Genomic DNA, 21,063 nt, shown 5'->3' with positions numbered 1-21,063 from the left:
GCCTTCTCTCACTGTTATTACTGCAAAAGACTGTTGCCAAAAACGGCATCTTGCAGAAGTGAGGTCAGAGAAGAATGCTGTGTGCGTGATGAAATGAATCCCACATCAAACATGCTTTCCAAGTCAACTGCATAGTCAGGCACTGGAGAAGGCTGCCTAGGGAAGCTGTGGGTTTAATCAGAAGTTATACAGATGTCCTTCAGGAATGGTCCCCCTGTGCTTAATATCATTTGAGAGCAAAAGAATGAACTAACTGACCTCTGCAAATCCTCCCCAGTACTGTGTTTTCATGCTTTCTAACTCTTTTTTTATGATGCTGGATTTAGGCACTGATATTTTTAGTGATATGGTTTTGAGATTCTGCCATCAGATGAAAGAAATCTTCATGAAAATAAGTTGGGCAGTAAAGAAGAGGGATCTAATTCTGAATGCCTATGTTAGATGAGAATTTTATCAAGAAGAGTATTTTGTGATGCCTTCTAATACTTTTTTTTTTTTTTTGTAGAGGGCAAGCCAAGAAAAGGTGTGACATATCCAACAACTCTTGAATATTCTTCATCAAAAAGTACAACAGTTAAATCAGGCAAGTACTCATGACAGACTTTCCCTTACATCCATTCACAACTCTCTGTCGTAGCTTCTCAGTTGTATAATACAAAGATATAACTATTCAGAGGCAGATGTTCATGCACCCATTAGTACGTCATCCAAATCACTTATGGTATTTTTTTATCTTAAGCATATGGAAACCATCTCAGACAATTTCTATTTTTTGGTCACACCATGTTTTGCAGACTTCCGTTTCCCAACAGTTTCCCCCTTGCTTTAGATCAGTTACTGAATATGATGTTGTACTGGTTATATGAAAGCACTTGAGGTTATCTCGTTGGCTTCCTCCTAATGTTATTCATGTTATCTCTTAGGATATTCAGTGCTGAGAGTATAATATTAAATAGTAATATAATACAAATGACAGGGATGGTAATGCACAGCAGCTTAACTAAGAATGCCACAATAAAGAACTACTCTGGTAATCATTTTAGTCAGCATCCTACTCTATAAGACTCAGTTTAAATAATTTAGTTGTTTTCAGAGGTCTTTGATCAAGTTTCACCCTGGTGGGTAGTTGATATTCAAGTGCACATGGATTGCATTTTTGCTGAAATGACACTTGGTTTTGCTCCGTGTTACAGCTCTGTAAGGTTCAGACTTTTCCCTGGGGGTGCAAACAAAAAGAAAATCAATGTCCCATACTACAGTGCACTTCCCTTACACAGTCCTTTTGCTGATTGCTGAGCCTGAGCCTTCCTGAGCATATCCACTGTGAGCTGTGGTATAAGGAAATGTGCTGTATCTTCTCCATGAACTCAAATGCCTGGCATTGGGTGCATTCATTCAAGGCCACAGAGAGGTTACTTGGAGACTACTCTTCTCCTGTACATTACTGTTGGGTCCTTCAAGAAAAGTACAGACCCCTTTCATCACAGAATCATAGAATCATTGAGGTCAGAAAAGGTCATTATGTACAATCCAGCACTGCCAAGTCCATCATAACCATGTCCTTTAGTGCCACATCTACATGTCTTTCAAATATTCCCAGGGATGGTAACACCATCACTTCCCTGGACAGCCTGTTCCAATGCTTGACAACACTTTCCATGAAGAAATTCTCCCTAATATCCAATCTAAACCTCCCTTGGAGCAATTTCCTTGGAGGCCATTTCCTCTTGACTGACCCCCACCTCACTACAAACTCTTTTCAGATACTTGTAGAGAGCCATTAAGTCCCCTCTGAGCCTTAGGGGTTTTCCCTAGGATAAAACACCTCAGTTCCTTCAGCTGCTCTTCCTAAGACTGTGCTCCAACCCCTTCACCAGCTTCAGTGCCCTCTGTCTTTATATTTTCTCTTGAACAAAGGCAAATTTAAATCTCAAAGCTGTGGTTGTTCGGACTGAATATGCGTCGCTCAATTGTATGCCTTTAGTTTGTAATACCTTTGAATTTACAATCAAATAGGTACAGACTTCTGTATTTCTTGACTACATATGCAGAAATTACTTGACCCAAATATTATGCAGTGCTAGAAAGGAGGGCAATACCTTAGGAATCTTGACTTTTTCTGAGAAATGTTTACTAAAATCACAACTCATCATTCCCAAGTGTAGCCACACTTAAAATATGAGCCCAAACATTTCACAGCAGACCAGAGACAATCACAGCCAGGATTGAGCTCAGCAGGCTGTAAGCAATAACGTCTTCCACCAGTGCTAAAAGCCACATAATGTAAGAATCAGTGTAGAAATGGGGAGCATCATCAAGTCAGGGTTCTGTCACACAAACAAAATACCAGGAGCCTGTTCCTGCAGCAAACCAAAGACACAAGTCTTCATTTTGTTCTTGAATCAAATAATGTGAATGAAAATGCCAGGATCCTAACAACAAAGACATGCATTCATGCAGAGAAAGCCCAGGATTTTCAGAGGAGCAAGAAACTCTTATATCAAACCCAATGACACTGTCTGATTTTGCCCAGCCCTGTCCCACAGGTAGCAAAGATATCTGATGGTCACAATCTATCTTCCCCAAGCCCTACTTGGCCCTGTCAGGCCTCTTTAGATCTGCCACCTCAGCTCAGCCATCTCAGCTGTTCTCTGTTACAAACAGCTTGTCTTTAAGATAAAAATCTCTGTAATACACTGCCAGGGCCATCCTGTGAAAGAGAATTTCCTACTTACTTTTTAAAATAAAAAAACCCAACTTTTTTCTTCTAATTTAAATTACAGAGACCACACTGTTCACTTTGATACTTAAATCCATTATCTGTAGGAGGCAAAGGCCTTTGAGTCCTTTGAGTATTACATTCACTGCTGTCAGATTAACAAAAAAATCCTGCTTCATACCTGATCAGCTGTCAGAGATGCAATTTTAGTCCTCATCCCAGAGATGCCAGAGATTCATAGTGCCTGACATTTCTTTAAATGTTCCTGCTGGTTACAGCGCTTCTCAAATGCTGGGCACAGCAAGAAAAGCCTTCCCAAAATTGTAGGTCTTCACAGCTGCTCAAAACAATTAAAAGACGTTTAGTAAAAACAGTACAAATTTTTAGGAAAACATTGACACTGGAGTAAATTCTCAGTTCAATGCTGCCAAAAGAGGTAGAGAATAAAAAAAAAAAAAACCAAAAAAAGGAAGATGAAAATCATCCAGTACTCAGCCAGATAAAAAAGCAGAAGCAGGTTTTTTTGTGAGGTAGCAGTAAATAATATAAGTAATAAGTATTCCAAGTATGTTGATATCTCTGGGTCTTAGAAATAAAAAAGAACCAAAAAATCTCCCTTTTCCTTCTAAGCCAGTCTATGGCATTCAGGACTTGGCCCCATAATGATCTCAAAATGTCAGGCAAGAAAGAAATACATCTGAAAATGAATTAGTGACTGAAATATTGCACATTAGCTAGTATTTCCCAAGCAGCGTACACACATCATGACCCTGGTTCTCAGAACATGCTACTACTCAGAGGAAAAAATACAATGCACTAAATCTTATGAGTATTGGCTTACTAGTGGCAAACTCCATGCCTAAATTTGGCACAAAAGATAGGGGGTGACTACTCTCTAGTTGTCGCTTTTTCTCAGTAGGTGATAAAGCTCTGATTGGACTGACTGACCCACCTAATGGCATGTGATGGGATGCCTTCCTTTGGGGACTGAAAATCTCTAAATGGGAGACTTGAAACTATTTTCTTACAGAGCTGCCTTTTCTAATGTGCTCAATTTTGCTTCAGAGCCTAAAAAGCCAGAGCAAGACCTAAAAGGTATGAAGAGTGCAGACACCGCTAACACATCAGAAAAAGCATTGGAACAAGGTAAGGGTTGGAGATCTTGATGCTCTTTACAGGATCCAACCCACCTAATCTGCCAGCAGGTGCTTACAGGAAGAATTTTGACACTGGTTACACAGACAGCTTTACCTCCCCCATCCAACCTCCTCCCCACAGCCCCTTTCCCACCAAACCAACCTGCAATGGTACTTGAAGGACTTCTGCCAATTCAGAGAAGAGGGCACCCACAGAGTTTAATCTCTGCTTGTGCTTTGGGTGAGTTCAGGTTTTGTGAACTTGAAAATCTTGCATTATGATTCTTGGCAATCTCGTATGCAGGGCACGTGCCCTGCAAACCCTTTGAAGATACTGTGAAAGAGATGGGTACCCTGCCCGCAGGAGTACTGGGAAGAGCTACCCCTTGAGAGCCCTCATCTTGTGTTAAAGAATCCATGAGAAACCCAGCCAGCATGCACCAAGGCAACAGCTTTTCTGTGCTCTTACTATGCTGCTTCCTCAGGTTTTCTGCTAATACTGTTAGCTTCCAGCTTCCTTGCTCCTCACAGACTGGGGTATAAAGCTGGCCAACATGTCTGTTCCCTACTCCAGCAGCACAGGATCACAGGGGAAGACTCACTGTGCCCTCTGTTTTCTTTCTTTTAGCACAGTTTCATGGAGAGTGTACTGTTCAGCCCAAAAAGAACCATTCATGCTGATTTTTTCAGTTGAGTTGTTTTGCTTTTCTTCTGAGCCCTCTTTCAGCATTATTCCATTAAAACTGTCTGAGATCTGAGTTTTTCACTGCCTAACATTAGGTGATAATTAATCCACCAGACAGTTTCACAATGGTGCCTTCCAAAAGGAGAACATCCAGAAATAGCAATAAAATACAAGCTTGTGTCGTGCAGCAGTGAATAGAGTGCACACCATTCCCTTTCAATGTAGACAGTGCGTCAGGCCATCCCTAGGGCTATGGGCAGGGAGGAAAGAACGAGACCAAGGTTAACATGGAAGATATTTTAGGGCAGGCTTTTTGTAACTAGATAGAGAAGATAACAGTGAAGACTCTTTTTTGAGACAATGACTTGGAAGAACCTAAGCATGTTGACAATTCTTTGTACGGCTATTTAGGATGCATATTTTGCGACTAGAATTGTCACTGTTCTCACAACAGATGATACATTTTAAAAGTAGTAGCAACTGTGAGATGAGTCAAACTTAGATGAGATTGGCACCTTCCAGGTGGCGCTCTCCCCCACTCCTCTCAGCCAAAGCCCTAACGCTCCCTGCTCTGGCTCTGACCCACTCCCCCAAATCACCTTTATCTGAAAGCTTTCTTTCTGTCAAAAACATTTCATTGCTGCAATTTTATTCTGGTCTATGACTCAGATTGGCCATCTTTACTACCAGATGCCAGCTGATTTCCATTTATGTAGACCTTCTAAGTGCTTAATTACACTGAGAAAAGATGACGCCAAAACAGAAACTGCAACTGGCTTGTTGAACCATTTCATAGGTCTGAGACATCTGTCAGTTTGATGAGTGTTCCTGGCCAAAGCAGAAAAGTGTAGGGCAAACATTAATGCCTCAACAGGCTGTTGTGAGCACCCTCTGAGAGCAGAGCGTCACACAGGCACCTGCACTACACACCCCCACAGCAATGAAGGCACTAATGGCTCCACAGATGAGGATGCTTGTAGGTATCCTGAAGAGAATGCCAATTTCTGGGTTGCCTTAAACACTGAGTGCTGCTGCTGCTTCCATACCTGTCACACATCCAGCCACAGTGACAGTGTCAATGTTCCTACAGGGGACACAGTCCGTAAAGAGAATCAGACAACTCCAGTGCCGACTCCAGCCACACAAATGGCCACCACAACCCCCACGCCAATGACCACGACAACAGATCCTTCCACCACAATGCCACAGCCAACCAAGACACCTGCAGCAACCAGAACCACAGCAGCTGCAGCCAAGACTAGACCTGGACTGCACAGGGTCAGAGATATGGGTCAGTAGCGTGGATGTTTGCATTGCTTTCCTCTGGACTGACAGCTTTCCTAAAATTTAAGGAACGAGACATACAGCTGGATATACCATGACTCAGAGGATCATTAGTTCGGTAATTCAGTATAGAAATACTAGGAGTGGAAAAAATATCTAAGTCCAGCAGACCAATTAATGTGAGAGTAAGCTCTCCATCACCAAATGCTGTGATGATTTTCAGGTATAGAAGTCAATAAATAGTTCTTTGATTCTCATGTCTAGACTGAGAGTTCAACACATAGGTGAAGACTCATTTTAGATTACTTTTGTGATAACTTTCAATAGATTAAAGTTGTAATATATTTTTTGTAACAGCTTTTGAATTTTAAAGATTAAATTCTCATATATTTTTTGCACACCTGATTTTCCCTAATCTTTCTTTCTTCATTTATTATTAGACATTAGCATTGTGGGGTTTTGCTTCAATAGCTGAAAATTAAAATCTCTTATTTTTAGGTTCTAGCAGTGTCCACCCAGCGTATGCATCTGTGGTAGCTGCAGCAGCAAGTAAGTATGGTGAAGTAAGTATGCCACAAGGCATGCAGCACAGTGTATTTTAGGGCAGAAATGATTCAATAACCTTTCAAGCCTCAGCAAACTCAATGTCTGAATCCAAGCCTGGATTTAAACTGAAAACCAGACGCATGGCCTGAATGTCAAAGATGCTGATCACCCACAGTTCTGAGGAAGCCTTTCTAGTGAGTATCTGCCCATTTCAGCAGTGACAAAAGCTGGGTTTTGCAAAACTTGAGACAAAGATTTTGCTGTTTGAATCATGTTTTCCTATTACTTCCTTCTGTCATACTCTTTCGAAGGGAGACTTGATTTAGTTGTAAAATACACAATGCAGAGGGCTGCACAGCCATCTAAGCTTAGGGCTGAAAGCTCTGAAATGCTGACATACGTTAAACCACTCTTCTCTCAAAAACCTCCGGCTGTGGTTCTGAGCCTGGCATACATGTGATGTTATTCCTGGCTTGCCACTTGCTATTGACAGCAGAATGGCGGCTGCTCAGAGCTCTGCATCTCAGTCCAGGAGTCTGCTCCCAATCCAGCCCAAAGCCTGCAATACAAGTATATAGAGGTGTTTTCCCATACAGTGCGCAATTGCTCAGCTGTGCAGTCAAGAAAAGGAGAATATTTTCAACTGTTTGAAAGGTTCTCAGCATTGGGATATGATTACTTTTGAGTGAAAAGGCAACTGGGCCATCATTAGGATTCATGCTCCATAGCTATTTCTGAGTGCTTTCAATTCAGCTTTGCTCTCACATACATTGCTGCAGTCATTCCCACTGCCAAGTAGTTCAGAGCCAAGAACATGGCAGGGCAAGTATCTTTTGAGTAATTCAGGTCTTGAAGGGAAGCATAATTAAGTCAAATTTAGTTGTGAGTGCAGAATAAAGGCAGGGGCTGGAGGGGTTAATCTTATCAAGTCAAATGTGCAGGTAGGTATGTGCATGGCAGGGTTTACAGAAGTGACCACACAATTCAAAGGGGTTTAAATTCTGTGGAAATCTGCATCATTCAGTACCTAATGTGCCTGTAAACTTGGTTCTGCTTGTTGCTTTCTTTCCTATTTCCTATTCCCACAGGCTGAGCACAGAGGAGGCCCTTACTGTCTTTACTAGCAATTAGGAAAACTTGAGTTTCCCCAGCCAGGAGGAGATGCATGTTGAGAGTAAAGTTTTGGCAACGCTGAAATCAGTGGGAAGGTTGTATTTGTCTTTAATAAGACAAATCATTTAGTCAAAAAATTGAAAAAAAAACCCAAACAAAACAAAAAACCAACCAATGATCCCAAACCAAAAAAAAACCTCTCAAATTTTCCAATTCTTTCAGTGGTCACTTAATTGTAATTTGGATCCATCTTTCTTCACAATTTTCTTTACTGAAGTTCTAAGCAAAAATTAATTCCCAAAATATTAAAGTGATCAGAGCTAAGAACATGGTTTTTTGAGCTGGAGTGGTGGAGACCACTTCTGATTTCACCGACTTCCTTTCTAGGACTACGTCCAGCATGTCTGTACCTGATATCTGGCTTCCTGAATTCTCCTGACCTCTTCTTGATTCTGAAAGAGCTGGATAAAGAAAAAAATACAGAAAGTACAAATACAGATTTGATGTGATGACCATACATAAAGTAGTTTATCAGTTTTTCTGTCTGAGGGGTGTTTAGGACCCCTGCTATTATTCAGGCCAGAGTTTCTGATGATGTCGTTGGTCTTAACCAGAGTTTGGCTTGACAGAATCAAATGTCTCCTGTCCATCTTGGCTCACAGAGACTCACAGATCTACCTCTCACTGTGCATTGGTAGTTTGCCTGCAAAAGAAGCCTCAAAAGTAAATATCTATGAAGTAGAGCACAGTCAGAATGAACATAACGTTTCCATTTCCAGCCACTGGTACTGGGAATAGCTCACAGGAGCAAAAAGGAAAGCAAGACTTGCAGATTAGAGCATGAGAGCAGGGGCAAAACTCCTGACCTAGTTCTTGCTATTCTTTCCCCTTTATCTTCTGTTTGTCAAAGACAGAGTAACAGGAAAAATAATGGCAACTCTGCTCCATTGCAGGACCCCTGCTTCAAAGACTTGATGTGGCAAAATTTCTAAATGAAAAAACACTGATGTGACTAGTGTGCCATATGACAATAGTTCCTACCTGCCCTACTAGGGCTTCTGCTTCTGTCCAACAGCAGTTAGTCCAGCACACTCCCAAGGGCCACAAGCTCACTTGTTCTCTCCCATCCCAGCTCTTCAAGTAATCCTTTCTTGCCCAGCAGCTTGGACCCTAGATGAGGACTGGGACCAAATTCAGTGCTTCTGTGAACACTGTGGTCGTAAGTCGTGTCATGACCCTTGGTGCCATGTTGAAGCACTGAGCTGGCAACCAAGCATCAGGCAGCGATTGTCTGGGCATTCTCAGGTGAGGTGCTTTCCTGCCCTCAGTGTCTAGATGGGTTCAATGGTTGCATCTCTTTTCAGACAGGGACTCTAAGGTGGGCACTGCCTACCACAGTACACTACACAGCTTCCATCCACAGCTGTGACTTAAAAGGGTAGTAAACAGAAAAGTATTGAAAAGACATGAGACAAGAGTAGTGTAAGTGCTAGAGAGGGCATTGAAAACTCTTCTCCAGCAGGAAGACCAGCAGGGCTCATGCCTTCCAGAAGCACTGGACAAACATTCCATCCTGGCACCAGGGAGAACAGCTGGCGTTTGGTTTTGAATGCTGCCTTTCTCCCCAAGTTCTCCCTGACTACTTAACCCGTCAAGGGTGCTGGCCAAGTTGCAGATGGGCAGGCATGTTTTGTGCACAGAGTAGCCGCTTTTCTCCTCAAATCAGTTCTCATTATTTACAAGGTTCACTCTAAACTGCATGTAAACTGCTGTTCCCATCCTTTCCAGCCTCCATGCCTCCCTGCTCACCACAGCACATGCTCCCAACCAAGATTTCTCAGCTCCACTCCTTTGATTTTTGACCTGGTTCTTGGGATTTGCCTGGTGACTGTCCATCCCCAGTTTGTTACAGACTCCTCCTAGCCTGGTTGGCCTCCAGCTTGCACAGAGCTCTGTTTCAATGAACACATATTCACATGTCACAGCCTCCCTGGCATCTCAGATTTGAAGGAAGAACAAGCCTTGCAACCTGGAAGAGCAATTCCAACCTTTCTTCCTCTACCACCACCATGTTTGTCCTAGCCAACAAAAGCATGGCAGAAACCAGCTTATTGCAGGGATAGGGGTAATGTGCCATTGGGAGGTACAGCAGGAGGGAGCAGCCCCACAGCCCAGCACAGTCAAAAGGTGCATAGAGAGAAATCCACATTGCTAACATTCAATTAAAATTTAAAAGTGGCATAAAATACTTGGATACTGAGGTAATCTCTCTTTTACCCTCTTGTACTCTGTTTCTACTGACCTTGTAAAGAGTGTTAGATACACATTGGGGCTCAGTCATGGCAAACATGAAACAAGGGGAGCTCTGAGACTCAGAGTTAATTTTTACCACCACTTTGGCACATACTGATCTCCTGTGTGTAAAGCCTGCCCTGCACAATCCCATGCAACACTGACTGCTGCACACACAGATTTTTCCCTCTGAAATCTGAATACTCAGCCTGGTATATCTGTGGTCCATCTGGAGCCTTACAGGCTTAGAGTTTAAAAGCCTTGCCAGTTTTGGCAGATGAGCCTGTTACTCCCATAAACAGGATCTCTTTGGCATCTGGAGTTTACAAGGTCTCTCAGAACAGCTCCTAGAAATCCCATCAAAGGGCTTCTAGAGGCCTGGAAGGTTCAAGTTTGGGTCAAACACAAGCTACTTACTGTCACCTAATTTTGCAATGTCAAGTTCCCAAGGAGCAGCCATTCCTGTTTTCTGAGACAACCCTTCAAAATGGTCTCATTGATGAAATCTATTGATAAAATAACCTCCCGGGCCCCTGTCCAGTGTTCACAGAGCCAGCTAGAACATTCTCACTGATTTCACCGGGCTTTCGAATTAATGTTTCTGGGAAAACTAATGAATAAAGGCTTGTTATAGGATAAGTTTGTTAACAGGCTTCTTAAGAATAATTAATGAAATGAAAGGCATGATTAAAGACATGGTTTTCATCTGCAAATGCTTTGAGCCTTTAGTATTTTTGAACAATGGGAATTTAATAACCCAATCACCTTAAAAAAAGCCTTTCATGTAGAAGACATGTCAGACACATGAATTCTCCCACATTATTTTTCCATTTTCTCATCACTTACAGTCTGCCTGCTTGCTCATATCCACTTAATCCCTGCAGAAAGGGTAGTATCTGGTCTGGGGGGTTGTTTTGGGGTTGGGGTTAAAACCTTCCTCACACAACCAGGACAATTGGATGGTACTGAAATAAACACAGATCATCAATGTCAGTGAGAGAAAAAAAATTACAAGGGAAAGCAAACCACAGAAGTAACTGCAGATCTTTCAAATGCAGACCAGAGACCTTTATAAGTAACATCCATAACTGAAAGGAACATTAACAAGGCTAATCTGTATGACAGAGCATGACAATCCTTTTTTAAGCAGGCTCAAAATATACAGTTAACATCTGAGAAAGTCTGTTAATGACAGCTTTATATATGAACCATTAACTCTGACAGCTAAAGTGAGACTACGTGAAAAAGCTAGGTAGGAGCAGTCCTGAACCAAACATGGTATAAATCACAATTTCCATTTTGATGTCTACTTAGGACAGGTTCAGGCTGCACAAGGAAGAGGACAGAATACAGGTATGTTTTAAATTAACAACAACCAGTAGATTTGTACTGCTCAAATACTAGAAAATCTTGTGTTTAAGTTCCATGTGCTAACCAATACAATATTTTCAAAGCATTCAGGGGCACTTCCACCTCTGCAAGTAACAGCAATATTTTACGACACAATACAGGTAAAGGCATTACAATCCTCCTTTATTTCCTCCCCACAGATATTTCTACCTCTTACATCTACCGAGTCATGCAGTAATGCACTGTTTCTCCCTCCTAACCATGTTCATAGCAGGATGCAGTGAGAGAAGATATCACAGTGGTCATTGCGTGACAATAGTGTAATTTTTACAGAGAAAAGTAAACAAGATTGATTAAACATGGAATTGTTCTCAAAACAGTAGTCCAAAATCATTTATAGAGGTCTTTTATAATATTTGCTGTTGCAAAATGAGAGGCGAATGTTGTGTCTGTGGAAGTTGGCAGGACTGTGGTCTGACCCAGTTCACAGGCCCTAAGCACAGTCAGCATCCCAGGATGTTCCAGTGCACCAGATAATAGCTTCCCTGTGCAGCACCTGCTAACATTTAAACTCTTTTGCCAGCCTCTTTCAGTCCTTTTTCTTTTATTATTAATTCATAGTTTCCATCTTCCTTTTTTGTGTGGTTTGAAAATGTGCAGAAAGACAATTTGGGGCCACTGCATCCCTTGTGATGACGCTTCTGTCTTCTTGCCCACTGGCATCCACTGGTATCTACTTAACTCTTGCTTCTTTGTTGGATCATGCAGGTGTTCAGCGCCAAGAGCCTGTTGCCACCTTCCAGAGGGCTGCCAGCTCTCCAGCCCACCTGGGTGAGCAAGACTGCTAGCAGCAAATTTTCCACTCTCTTTCATAGTTTCAGCAACCCCAAACTAGCCCTTGTACTGCACATTGTTTTCCTGCATCCTGGAGGAGCAGGGCAAGATTCATGCACAGAATGCCAACTAGCAGCTTCCTGAAAGGGAAAGGCAAAGAAAAGCTCAGTCACTGGTGACCAGTTGTTTCAGACCGTGGGGATCAACATCTACAAAGTGTTTTCAATTTTTCTTTAAAAACACTTTACAAGAAACAAACAAACAGCTCTTGCAGCCTATCAGGTCTTCGATAGAGCTAAATCTTCTGTTCCTGTGGTTCCCAGAAACCTCTAGGCTGACAGTGAAAGTAGAGGTTGCTTTTAATACTGAGGGTAGAAACATCACCTGTACTGTTCTCTCTTCCTGGAAGTGCAATTGATCCTTCCCCAGCAAGCAGCCCAGTCAGCAGGCACTTTGCAAGGCCTCCAACAACTTCCCAGGGGCTCCCGAGCTCCCAGCACACATACCAAACACTGACTCTCCCTTGATGGACAGCAGAGTTTCTCAGAGACAGATTTTGTCTGAGAGCACCCAGGCTGGCGTGAGGGATGGGAGCCGGGGTGGCAGCAAGGCATGCAGGGCTGCACCGAGGCCGCAGGCCCACAAAGCCCCAACAACAGCAGCAGAGCAGGTCCAGTGGGGGTTCCCAGGATGACCCGACAGCCCAGGCTGCCAGGCACGTCCCCAGCAATGAGGCAGGGCACTAGGTAAGCGAGGCAAGGTCTGGGCCAAGATAGCAAGGCACAGGACTAGGCCTAGGGTGTGCACCTCTGTGCTGTCCCATGGAGGCTTCCCACAGCCCTTTCTCACACACAGCCCTGGCCAAGGCAAGTGCTGTTCTGTCCTAGTGCTGACCTCTGGCATGGGCAACCAAACCCACTGGGGAGGGAGAGACTCCAGCAGATGAAGGTGTCCCTGGGCCCTGAGGGCTTTGGTGAGAACTGGGAATCACAGGAGGAGTATTGTGGCAGGAAGAGCCAAGTGGTCATTCACACTGAGGTTAGAGGATGTTATTATGCAGTAGGTATTTCCAGATAATTCCAGCCAAGTAATTCAACCCAGCAATCTCCCAGTCAAAATGTCAATTTGTCACTGATCTAGTTGCAGCATATTTAAAATGCACTTGTCCAAAGACATACTCCATTCCTTCACTTTTCAACTCCTCCTCATTTCAATCTCCTTCTCTTCCTTCTCTTTTCCATCTATGTTTGTCTTTCTCATACTTTTTTGTCCATACCAAAGGATGTACTGGCTAATTCTCAGGCTAGCCAAATCTTTGTCAGAAAAACAGAAGAATACTGCTGAGTCTTACTTAAATCAAAGTCAGTGTTTGACCCCACCTAATTGCTTAGGCACCTCAAGGTCACCCTAAAGTGATTACAAAGCACACATTTCCCATAACAAATTATTCTCTTTTCTTGATCACAGAACAAGAAGGAAAAGAAATACAAACACATAGTTGCTGTAATCCTAATAAGTCCTGATCCTTTTTTCAGTCCAGAATGTGGCAGCTCAGATGTGTTGCTTTCAAGCAGCAAATTTTTCTAACAATCAAAGGAAAATTCCTGAGTAAGTCCTTGCTTTTTTGGAAAGGCAGGTTGTTCTTCTTGATCCCACCAAGTGTGTGCAAACAGCAGCGATCAGTTCTGAGGGTTTGGCTGTGATGTCAAGGAACTTCCTCTCATCGGCTCAGGTTACCAAAAGAGTGTGCTGGGAAAACACCTGCCCCAACACACCAGTTACTTGTGCAATGCACATTAACTCTTGGAATCCCATACTCACTTAGCTTTCAAGCATGTTTTTCAAGGCAATTTTACTGAAGAATTTTGGTGGTGGTGTTTTTCTTTTTTTTAAAGAGACCAGTGTTGGAGTATTTTAAAAATCAATCCTTTTTTCCTATGGGCATCTACAAATGAGCAAGAAAAAGCCCTAGCTAAAAAAATAGTAATTTCACTTTCAGATATGTATTTCTTTGACAGCTTTCTTCATTATATGTCTAGGACTACATGCAAAAAATAGAGCTTTTGCCTGGACTACCAGGTCACTCAAAAAGCTGTATATTTTGCATATTTGCAGCCAGCTATCCCACCAGCTCTGTGCAGCCTATTGGGTCTTCGATAGAGCTAAGTCTGCTACTCCTGGGATTCCCCAGAACTGTTTCTGTCCTAGTCAGCTGCAAGGGCATTCATCTGGCTGCAATCCAGAGCAAAGCATCACTTTTTGGGAACATCTTTCAGCAGGTTCCAAAAACAAAGACATTTTGGGCTTTATTTATAAGGGCAGCAATTTTGATGAAGTTATCCATGCCTAATAAGTGGCAAGCAATTTTTAGACAACTTCCTTGTGTTTGGATGGGCTGAGGGGATAGAGAAATCTGTAGGTGAGAGGTACTTGCAGATTTTCAGTGAAAAACAACCTAAACCAAACAAAAGTATACTGAGGTCAGTGCCTCAGCACCAATGCAATTTAGAGGAACAAGACCAAAACAGATCCAAAGAGGTATATTTAAAACCTTAAAAAATGTTAGTGCTCTGAGGGCAGTGATACAAGGCTCTTAATTATGGCTTGAAATGTGCACATAAAGGTTCCCAGGTTTACTGATTTTCTCAGCTCCTAAGTTGTTCATGTAAGTTATTGTCTGAACTGACCTTTCTAAATTGAGTCAGAACTTTGTAATCTCTAGTATTTTCACTATTACCAGTAATAGTACTTTTTTCTCTTTCATGTGTGAAAGCAATGGAAACAGACTCATGGAAACCTGGACTGAGCCTTTTTGACACAGGTAAATATTAAAGCATCTAGTAACTAGTCTGGGAATAAGTGGTTTCTATCACACATGGGAAAAGCTAAATCTATTTATTCGTCAAGCCCATGACACTGGTGATAACAATCTCCTTTTAAGAAGTAATTGCACCATTTAAAATTATAAATAAGGTATGTTGTTTACATCTTAGTAGATTATTCTGCGCTTTCATCAGTCTTGAGTTCCTGCTTAAAGCAGGAGCAGAAGACATGAGCTCTGGAAAGAGTTGGCAGCTACACTACAGAAAGGGGTTCTAGCTACTGAAATCCATTTGTAAATGAGAAGGTATTTTGGGAATGCCACAGCTGAGATCACAGTTTAGAGCTGCAATCAGTGAAGAACATGACAGATTATTCTGATGCCAGTGTACTTAGGGGAGACATTCAGATAAGAAAAGGGGGTTTAAGTCAAATGCAAAGAATAATTAACATCATTGAAATTTTCAGACATTTTAGCCTTAAAAACTGACAATATGGAGATAAGAATATTTTTATGAGTACTGGTGAAGTACAAGACCAAGGCTTGTGCAACCCTTATTCAGGAGCTATTCCCAACTGCAAATTCTACATGTTTAACAGCTCCCCTTCCTTGGGAACATTAAAAGCAGACCAATTCACACGCAATCACGCAAGATACAGACCAATTCATGACCTGGTGTTCTCCCTCTTACGAGGGGCCTGTATCCAATGTAAGAGGTCTTCCCCACCACCAGTTTTGTTGCTGGAGAGGGCTGTGCTGGTGGCCCTTGTAAAGACTATTCCCTTGAACACTCTTCTTACTTCAAAGCCATTAGTGTGCTTATTCAGGAAAAGCTACTGCATGAGGGCCAGGGTACAGAGGGATGTTTTAAGGCAGAAAATGACAGATTGCATTAAATGCAATGAAAGACTGGGCATGGGGGAAGGGACGTTGTATTAATAGTTTCTCAGCAACTGAAGGGCCAGCATAGACTAGTGTGATAAAGTCTGATGAATTCAGATTGTCACTTCAAAGGAGTAGTTTCTGGCATGGATGTAGTTGCTGCTGTCTTACTTAAATGAATGGGAAGTTTAATCAGTGCGGACAGCTGTAACAATCAGTGAAGGGAACTTTAATTAGCACAGCGTAGACTGCCCATGCAGCGAGTTGAAATTCCCATGGCAATACCAACATTAAATTGGACTGGCAGAACAGGGAGGCCCATGGAGACTGACCACCTTCCCAATTAGTTGGGGAAGAGTATTTGGTGGGTGACCTTATTGTTCTACTAAGCACAAATCAGCCAGCTGACCCACAACCTTCAAGAACTGATAATTGCACTGGCAAATAAAAATGAGAAATGCTGCACTGCCTACACTTGAGTTTTTACCACAGTGATAAAGCTAATGTCAGCTGGGAAAAGAATATGGATTTTATAGGATGCAGATGAATGCATGAGGCAAATAGCTAACTATGAATTATCTTTCATATACAATTTAGTTGCTAAAATGGATGGCACACGTTAATTTCTAATTTCACTACTGTGTTAAATCCATCTACTTTCTGTTCTGCAAATAAGGCAACGTGGGGGGGGAACTGCACATATGGGACACCAAGCTGGCACATGTGAGGTATGTGTGTGCACGCTGCAGGATGAAGCGTGGCTTTGGTCTGTTGCTGTGGAACTATTATGTGCCTGTGTATTTAAAGCCTGTACTGGAATATACACAGCCAGGATGGCAGGTTGGTGACTATTTCAGGTTTTAAAGAAAAAAATCCAATCATTGTCATCCATGTGGTTGACAAAAAGAGGCTATGCATTGCCAAGTCATGTTGCCTTTAACTTCCACATCAGATAAACTAACCATAAACCTGCACAAGCTTTACCTTCCTTCAAAGGCAGGTTTGGTCCCTGTCAGCAAGACTTTCAGGCCTGAGAGAGGTCAAAAATGTTTCCTGCAGCAGATATCACTGGACAGAACTGTTTGGTGTCCCCCCCGTTTCACATCATTTTTCCTCAGTCAGGAACAAGTGGCGAGCCTCAGGCAGCGCTGGCCCAGCACCACCACTCTGCCTCTCCCTGGTGGTGTTGCCCCCATCCAAATGAGCTCCCACGGGCAAATACACAACACCAGGTGCACTCTTCCCTGTTCCTTGCCTGGAAGCTCATCCCCAGTGTGCAAGACAAGAGGCACAAGCCAGCAATGTGCTGGACAAAAGCTCCAGCCATGACAGATGAAGCCAGTCAGTGCCTGGCTTGCCAGCCCACTTTTGAATGCATCCAGCCTGCTCTGGCACAAGAGGGCCAGCTCCCAACTGTGGGAGAGAGGCATTTCTGTCACAAGAGCCAGTGCCAGGATGGGTGGAGAGCTCCTACTCCCAGTCCAGAAAGTATCCTGTCCAAAGTTTGAGCAGGAGCACAGAGGGGCTGCATGCAGGTCTGCAGGCACTGCAGGCACCACATATACAGTGACAAAAAGCAACACCAGCCCTGGGGCTCTCCTAACCTGGCCAGACATAGCAGAGAAATTCTCAAACAAAACACACAAAGCAATCACCAACTCTTGCCGTAAACAAAGTAGGGCAACTCTGTGCCCTTTGCCTACTTCACGCAGAGGTGGCCCCATGGGCTCCCATGCAAGGCCAAGCCCAGTGCCCTAGCTAGCTCCACGTCCTAGCTCTAGCAACAGGCAACAGCAGATGCCTGGGGACAAGCAAAGCAGAGCACAATCACTGCTTTGATGCTGCTGTTAGCAGGTCTGTTTAGTCCCTGCAGTAGAAACTTTCTTCACTGGCAGCTGAATTTCAAACTGAGAAGCCAAAGCACCCCTGTCCAGTACAGATGCTGCTGTGTGCTGAAGCCTCCTGGCAGGGATCAGGTACCAATCAGGTCAGCTTTACACCAGGTACTGCATACTCAGACTTAATACAAACATGGCCCCTGACCTAAAACTACGTGCAGCTTTCAGAATGCAGCTAGAAGGACACAAAAAAGGTTGTATTTGACAATTACAAGAGGTGGATTTTAGACTCAACAGGAGTAGAACCAGGAATTACAGAGGGGAATGGCACTTCCCTCCATTTTATTCACAGTGCATCATTATGGCTTGGTCATTAATACCTTCAGCAACCAGCTTAGGCTGTTACACCTCCCATCATGTTTAGGTGGTGACCTTCCCTGATGTCCCTTTAGATACACTGATACTCTCTCATGCTTGCCTTGCTCATGGTTGGCTGCTGTGGAGAGACAAACTCTGTGGTACCTAGTAATCTCTCACACTTTTCTTTATAAAGGTCACACTTTCTAAAGTTACCTTTTCAATGTTTATCTGAAGTCTGGAGTCTTTCCTCGACTTATCTGGTGATGCAGATTTAAGGAAGTCTTCCTTATACTTTTCTTATAAAATGTAACATGCAGTTTACAAAAATAATAAGCTGATCTCCTGTTCTTTAGACCAACAGTTTTCTTGGTGAGTGTTCAGTTTGTAGCTTGTCTGATCATTGCTGTCTCTTCTGAGGATTATCCCAGCTAAATCCTCTTAATCTTGTCATGCTGTACTGAAAAGAAACAGCTCTTTGCCCTTGCTTGGAAGGGAGATGCTGGACTGTAGGAGAGTCTTGCCAGACATTCAAGTCATGAGTGAAGTTCAGCATTTTCAGACCTTCTGATGCCAGCATGATGGCGCCCTGTGAGTCAGTACCTTTCACAAGGACATCAGCTTGTGTTTTCAAGGCTGCTACCACCCAAATACTTCACTTGGGTCCTGAGCTAGAATCCACTAGTGACCCATGAGGCTTTCCCTTGACTTAACTGTAGCTCTCTGTTACCCTGTCTCTTTTGTGTTTTGCAAAATAACCCAGACCTCTGGGGGCACCTGAGGAGCTGTGCTCCCTGGCTTCCCTGGCTGTAATGAGATCGAGTGAGTTGCTGCCTGTGCCTTCCTCTCCAGACAGAAAACAACACGATAAATCTGTTGCTCGTCCACTTCAGACGTTGTGCAGCTCATTGTAAAGCACAGAGAGCCACCGTGGTGGCAGTGCTGGTTCTCAGGGGAAAACTGCTGGGAGTCACCATCCCGCACCGTGGCCACCAGCCTCTGCTCCTGAGCAGCCCACTACTTGTGCATGATGCTGCCAAACCCTCACAATTAGGGGACTGACTCCCAAAGGGGAGCACCTCAAATTTGGTGCTGGCAGAACTTTTGGTGGCATTCCCAGAAATGTCTCTGCTCTTGCTTTACCCCAGAAATTATGTAGATGAAAAAGGGTAAGCTCCAAGGATGTCCTACCCATCCTCGTTTCCCTCCCACATCAATCCTCAGGCCAGGGGGTCTCTGCAGTGACCCTGTTGCCCGTTTCCTTACAGAGCAAGGGCAGCCACCAAGCACACACTGATAGATCCTTTCCTTTCTCTCTTTAGGCTTCAGTTCAAAGGAAGAATTGAATCCAAAGCCACTGGAGCCCATCTCCCAGGGGAATCAGAGTATGTACTTCAGAATTAATTTCATAATTAAGCGACATTATTAATTACGTATTGCTAGAATGCATTCAAATCAAATAGCCAAAGTTAAGTTTTCAAGAAAGGCTAAGAAAATCCAGAAACACATTTTTCTTTCTTGCACAGAAAGAGTAAGCACTCTCCACTGACCCCTCTTATACACATAATTGGGTTTTGCTTCTACAGGGAAGGAAATAACATCCAAAATTTAGCTTACCTGGGCAGGAAGATAGTGGCTACTCCCCACCACCTCTTCCTGGGCAGTATCAGCTCCATGCTCCCAGGGTGCAGAGCTTCTTCACTCAAGTACTTTGGTGGCAGAGGACAGCAATCCAGTGTGCTGCAACCAGGGTTAGATGAGAGAGCTCTGCTGACCAGAGCAGACTCCCATGGTGATGCTGTGTGCAGGCACCCTTTCCATAGGAGTGGGTCGGAGAGAAGGAAGGAAACCACCTGAGAAAGGGACCTGATACCTGCCACAGCCAGGAGAGAGAGGATGCAGAGGGAGCATCAAGGACCCCTCAAGTTCAGAGAGGAAAATGTAGGTTCTCCTGCCCTGAAAAGGAAATTTTCTACAGCCCTTTATAAAGGTTAACTCATTAATTCATCTTTAGATGAGGCCCAAAGTAGCAGAAGAAAGAGAAAGCAAGTTCTGAGTGGAGAGATGAGGTCGCCTGCCACCTCTTCATTAGAAGCCACCCTTCCAACAGTGCCTGGGTCCTCTCTTGCCCGTCCTTGGGCAGCTGAACACTGTCTGGACTCTTTACAGTAACTACTGAACCAAACGTCTATGTATTCCCAGGCACTCCTCTCAATATTTAAAGTATTCTTTTCCCTATCAAAAAAGTGAAATACAGCTGAAACTGATACAGAAATAAGGGAAAGAAGAAGAAAAAGGGAAGGCTCTTCCCTACAGACCCCATTGCACTGCATGAAAGCAGGGCTCGGTGAAGTGGAGATGCCAGCAAGGACAGACATGTTTCCAGCAGTTAAACTGAAATAAGTCACACCAGAAACAAAATTTTCATCCCGCTGATAACTCTAGGACCATAAAAGCCCTAATTCAGATCTTGCCTCCCTGCAAATCAGAAAGTGCTCACCTCTCTACAAAGCACTTTTAGTCTGTGCTCTTGCAGTGTCCCTCTCATGTCCCAGCACCGAATCTGAATCTGCCCCAGAAACCGAGTCTGTCTATTAAGTGTATGTAAATCTTTGCCTCCCCAGACCTTGCTGGCTAACAAACTGCCCACTTTCCACATACAGATCTCATGAAGTAGTTCCCTTTGAAGGACAAGAAATTCAGGAAAACTTGGCTGTTAATTGAGGTATTTGTTGTGGGTTCCCGACCTTGCCTCACGATCTGCTCTGAGCGGACACGGTTCTCAGTCACGCTCCTGTAACCCAGCATTATTAGAATTAGAAAAAAGAGACAGCTATGGGAGAAAAAATTGAAGGTAATGAGATGGGAGGCAGTTGCATAAGCCACTAAGAACAATTGGCGCTTTGTAGCCTTCGGGCTACCTAATGATTAAAACACAGTAGTTTGAACAGTCTGATTGGTAGGAGGCATCATCAGAGGGAAATCAAGAGATGGGGATGACCCAGACACTGGAGGGGGAAGATGTTAATTAGCGCTCTAGTTAAGCCAAATTTTGATCCCACTCCCGGTCGCAGACCAAAGATGAATGTTTCACCACTAACTTCCAGGAACCTGAAAGCAGGCTGACAGGGATGAAGACAGCATTTGCAGAAGCACAAAGATGAGGTTCATCTGTGTAATTAAAGGGAAGAGTTTGTTTGGGTACA

General features: G+C 43.4%; 1 protein-coding gene and 1 long non-coding RNA gene across 12 annotated transcripts in view; one reads left to right on the top strand and one right to left on the bottom strand.

Moving 5' to 3' along the window:
* The window catches only part of LOC125323622, a 57,273-nt gene extending 36,756 nt beyond the window's left edge, over positions 1–20,517 (bottom strand). For both annotated transcript variants that reach the window (XR_007202582.1, XR_007202583.1), the window contains exons 1-2: positions 19,475–20,517; positions 2,901–3,056 (exon numbers count right to left, since the gene is read on the bottom strand). This is a non-coding gene — a long non-coding RNA (uncharacterized LOC125323622). The remainder of the gene's footprint in view (positions 1–2,900; positions 3,057–19,474) is intronic.
* The window catches only part of VIT (vitrin), a 54,610-nt gene that overhangs the window by 22,738 nt on the left and 10,809 nt on the right, over positions 1–21,063 (top strand). Inside the window, exons 6-14 of one of the 10 annotated variants that reach the window (XM_048298758.1) lie at positions 506–583; positions 3,785–3,865; positions 5,631–5,831; positions 6,323–6,373; positions 11,090–11,128; positions 11,230–11,286; positions 11,894–11,956; positions 14,733–14,780; positions 19,180–19,242. In XM_048298758.1, coding sequence (XP_048154715.1) covers positions 506–583; positions 3,785–3,865; positions 5,631–5,831; positions 6,323–6,373; positions 11,090–11,128; positions 11,230–11,286; positions 11,894–11,956; positions 14,733–14,780; positions 19,180–19,242 — 681 coding nt within the window. The remainder of the gene's footprint in view (positions 1–505; positions 584–3,784; positions 3,866–5,630; positions 5,832–6,322; positions 6,374–11,089; positions 11,129–11,229; positions 11,287–11,893; positions 11,957–14,732; positions 14,781–19,179; positions 19,243–21,063) is intronic. The other 9 variants (XM_048298762.1, XM_048298759.1, XM_048298760.1 and 6 more) reach the window with 9 other exon arrangements.

The sequence above is a fragment of the Corvus hawaiiensis genome, chromosome 3 (assembly GCF_020740725.1).
Source record: "Corvus hawaiiensis isolate bCorHaw1 chromosome 3, bCorHaw1.pri.cur, whole genome shotgun sequence".
Lineage (NCBI taxonomy): Eukaryota > Metazoa > Chordata > Aves > Passeriformes > Corvidae > Corvus > Corvus hawaiiensis.
Note: the sequence above shows the minus strand (reverse complement) of the source record. Positions and strands in the feature narration are given on the sequence as shown.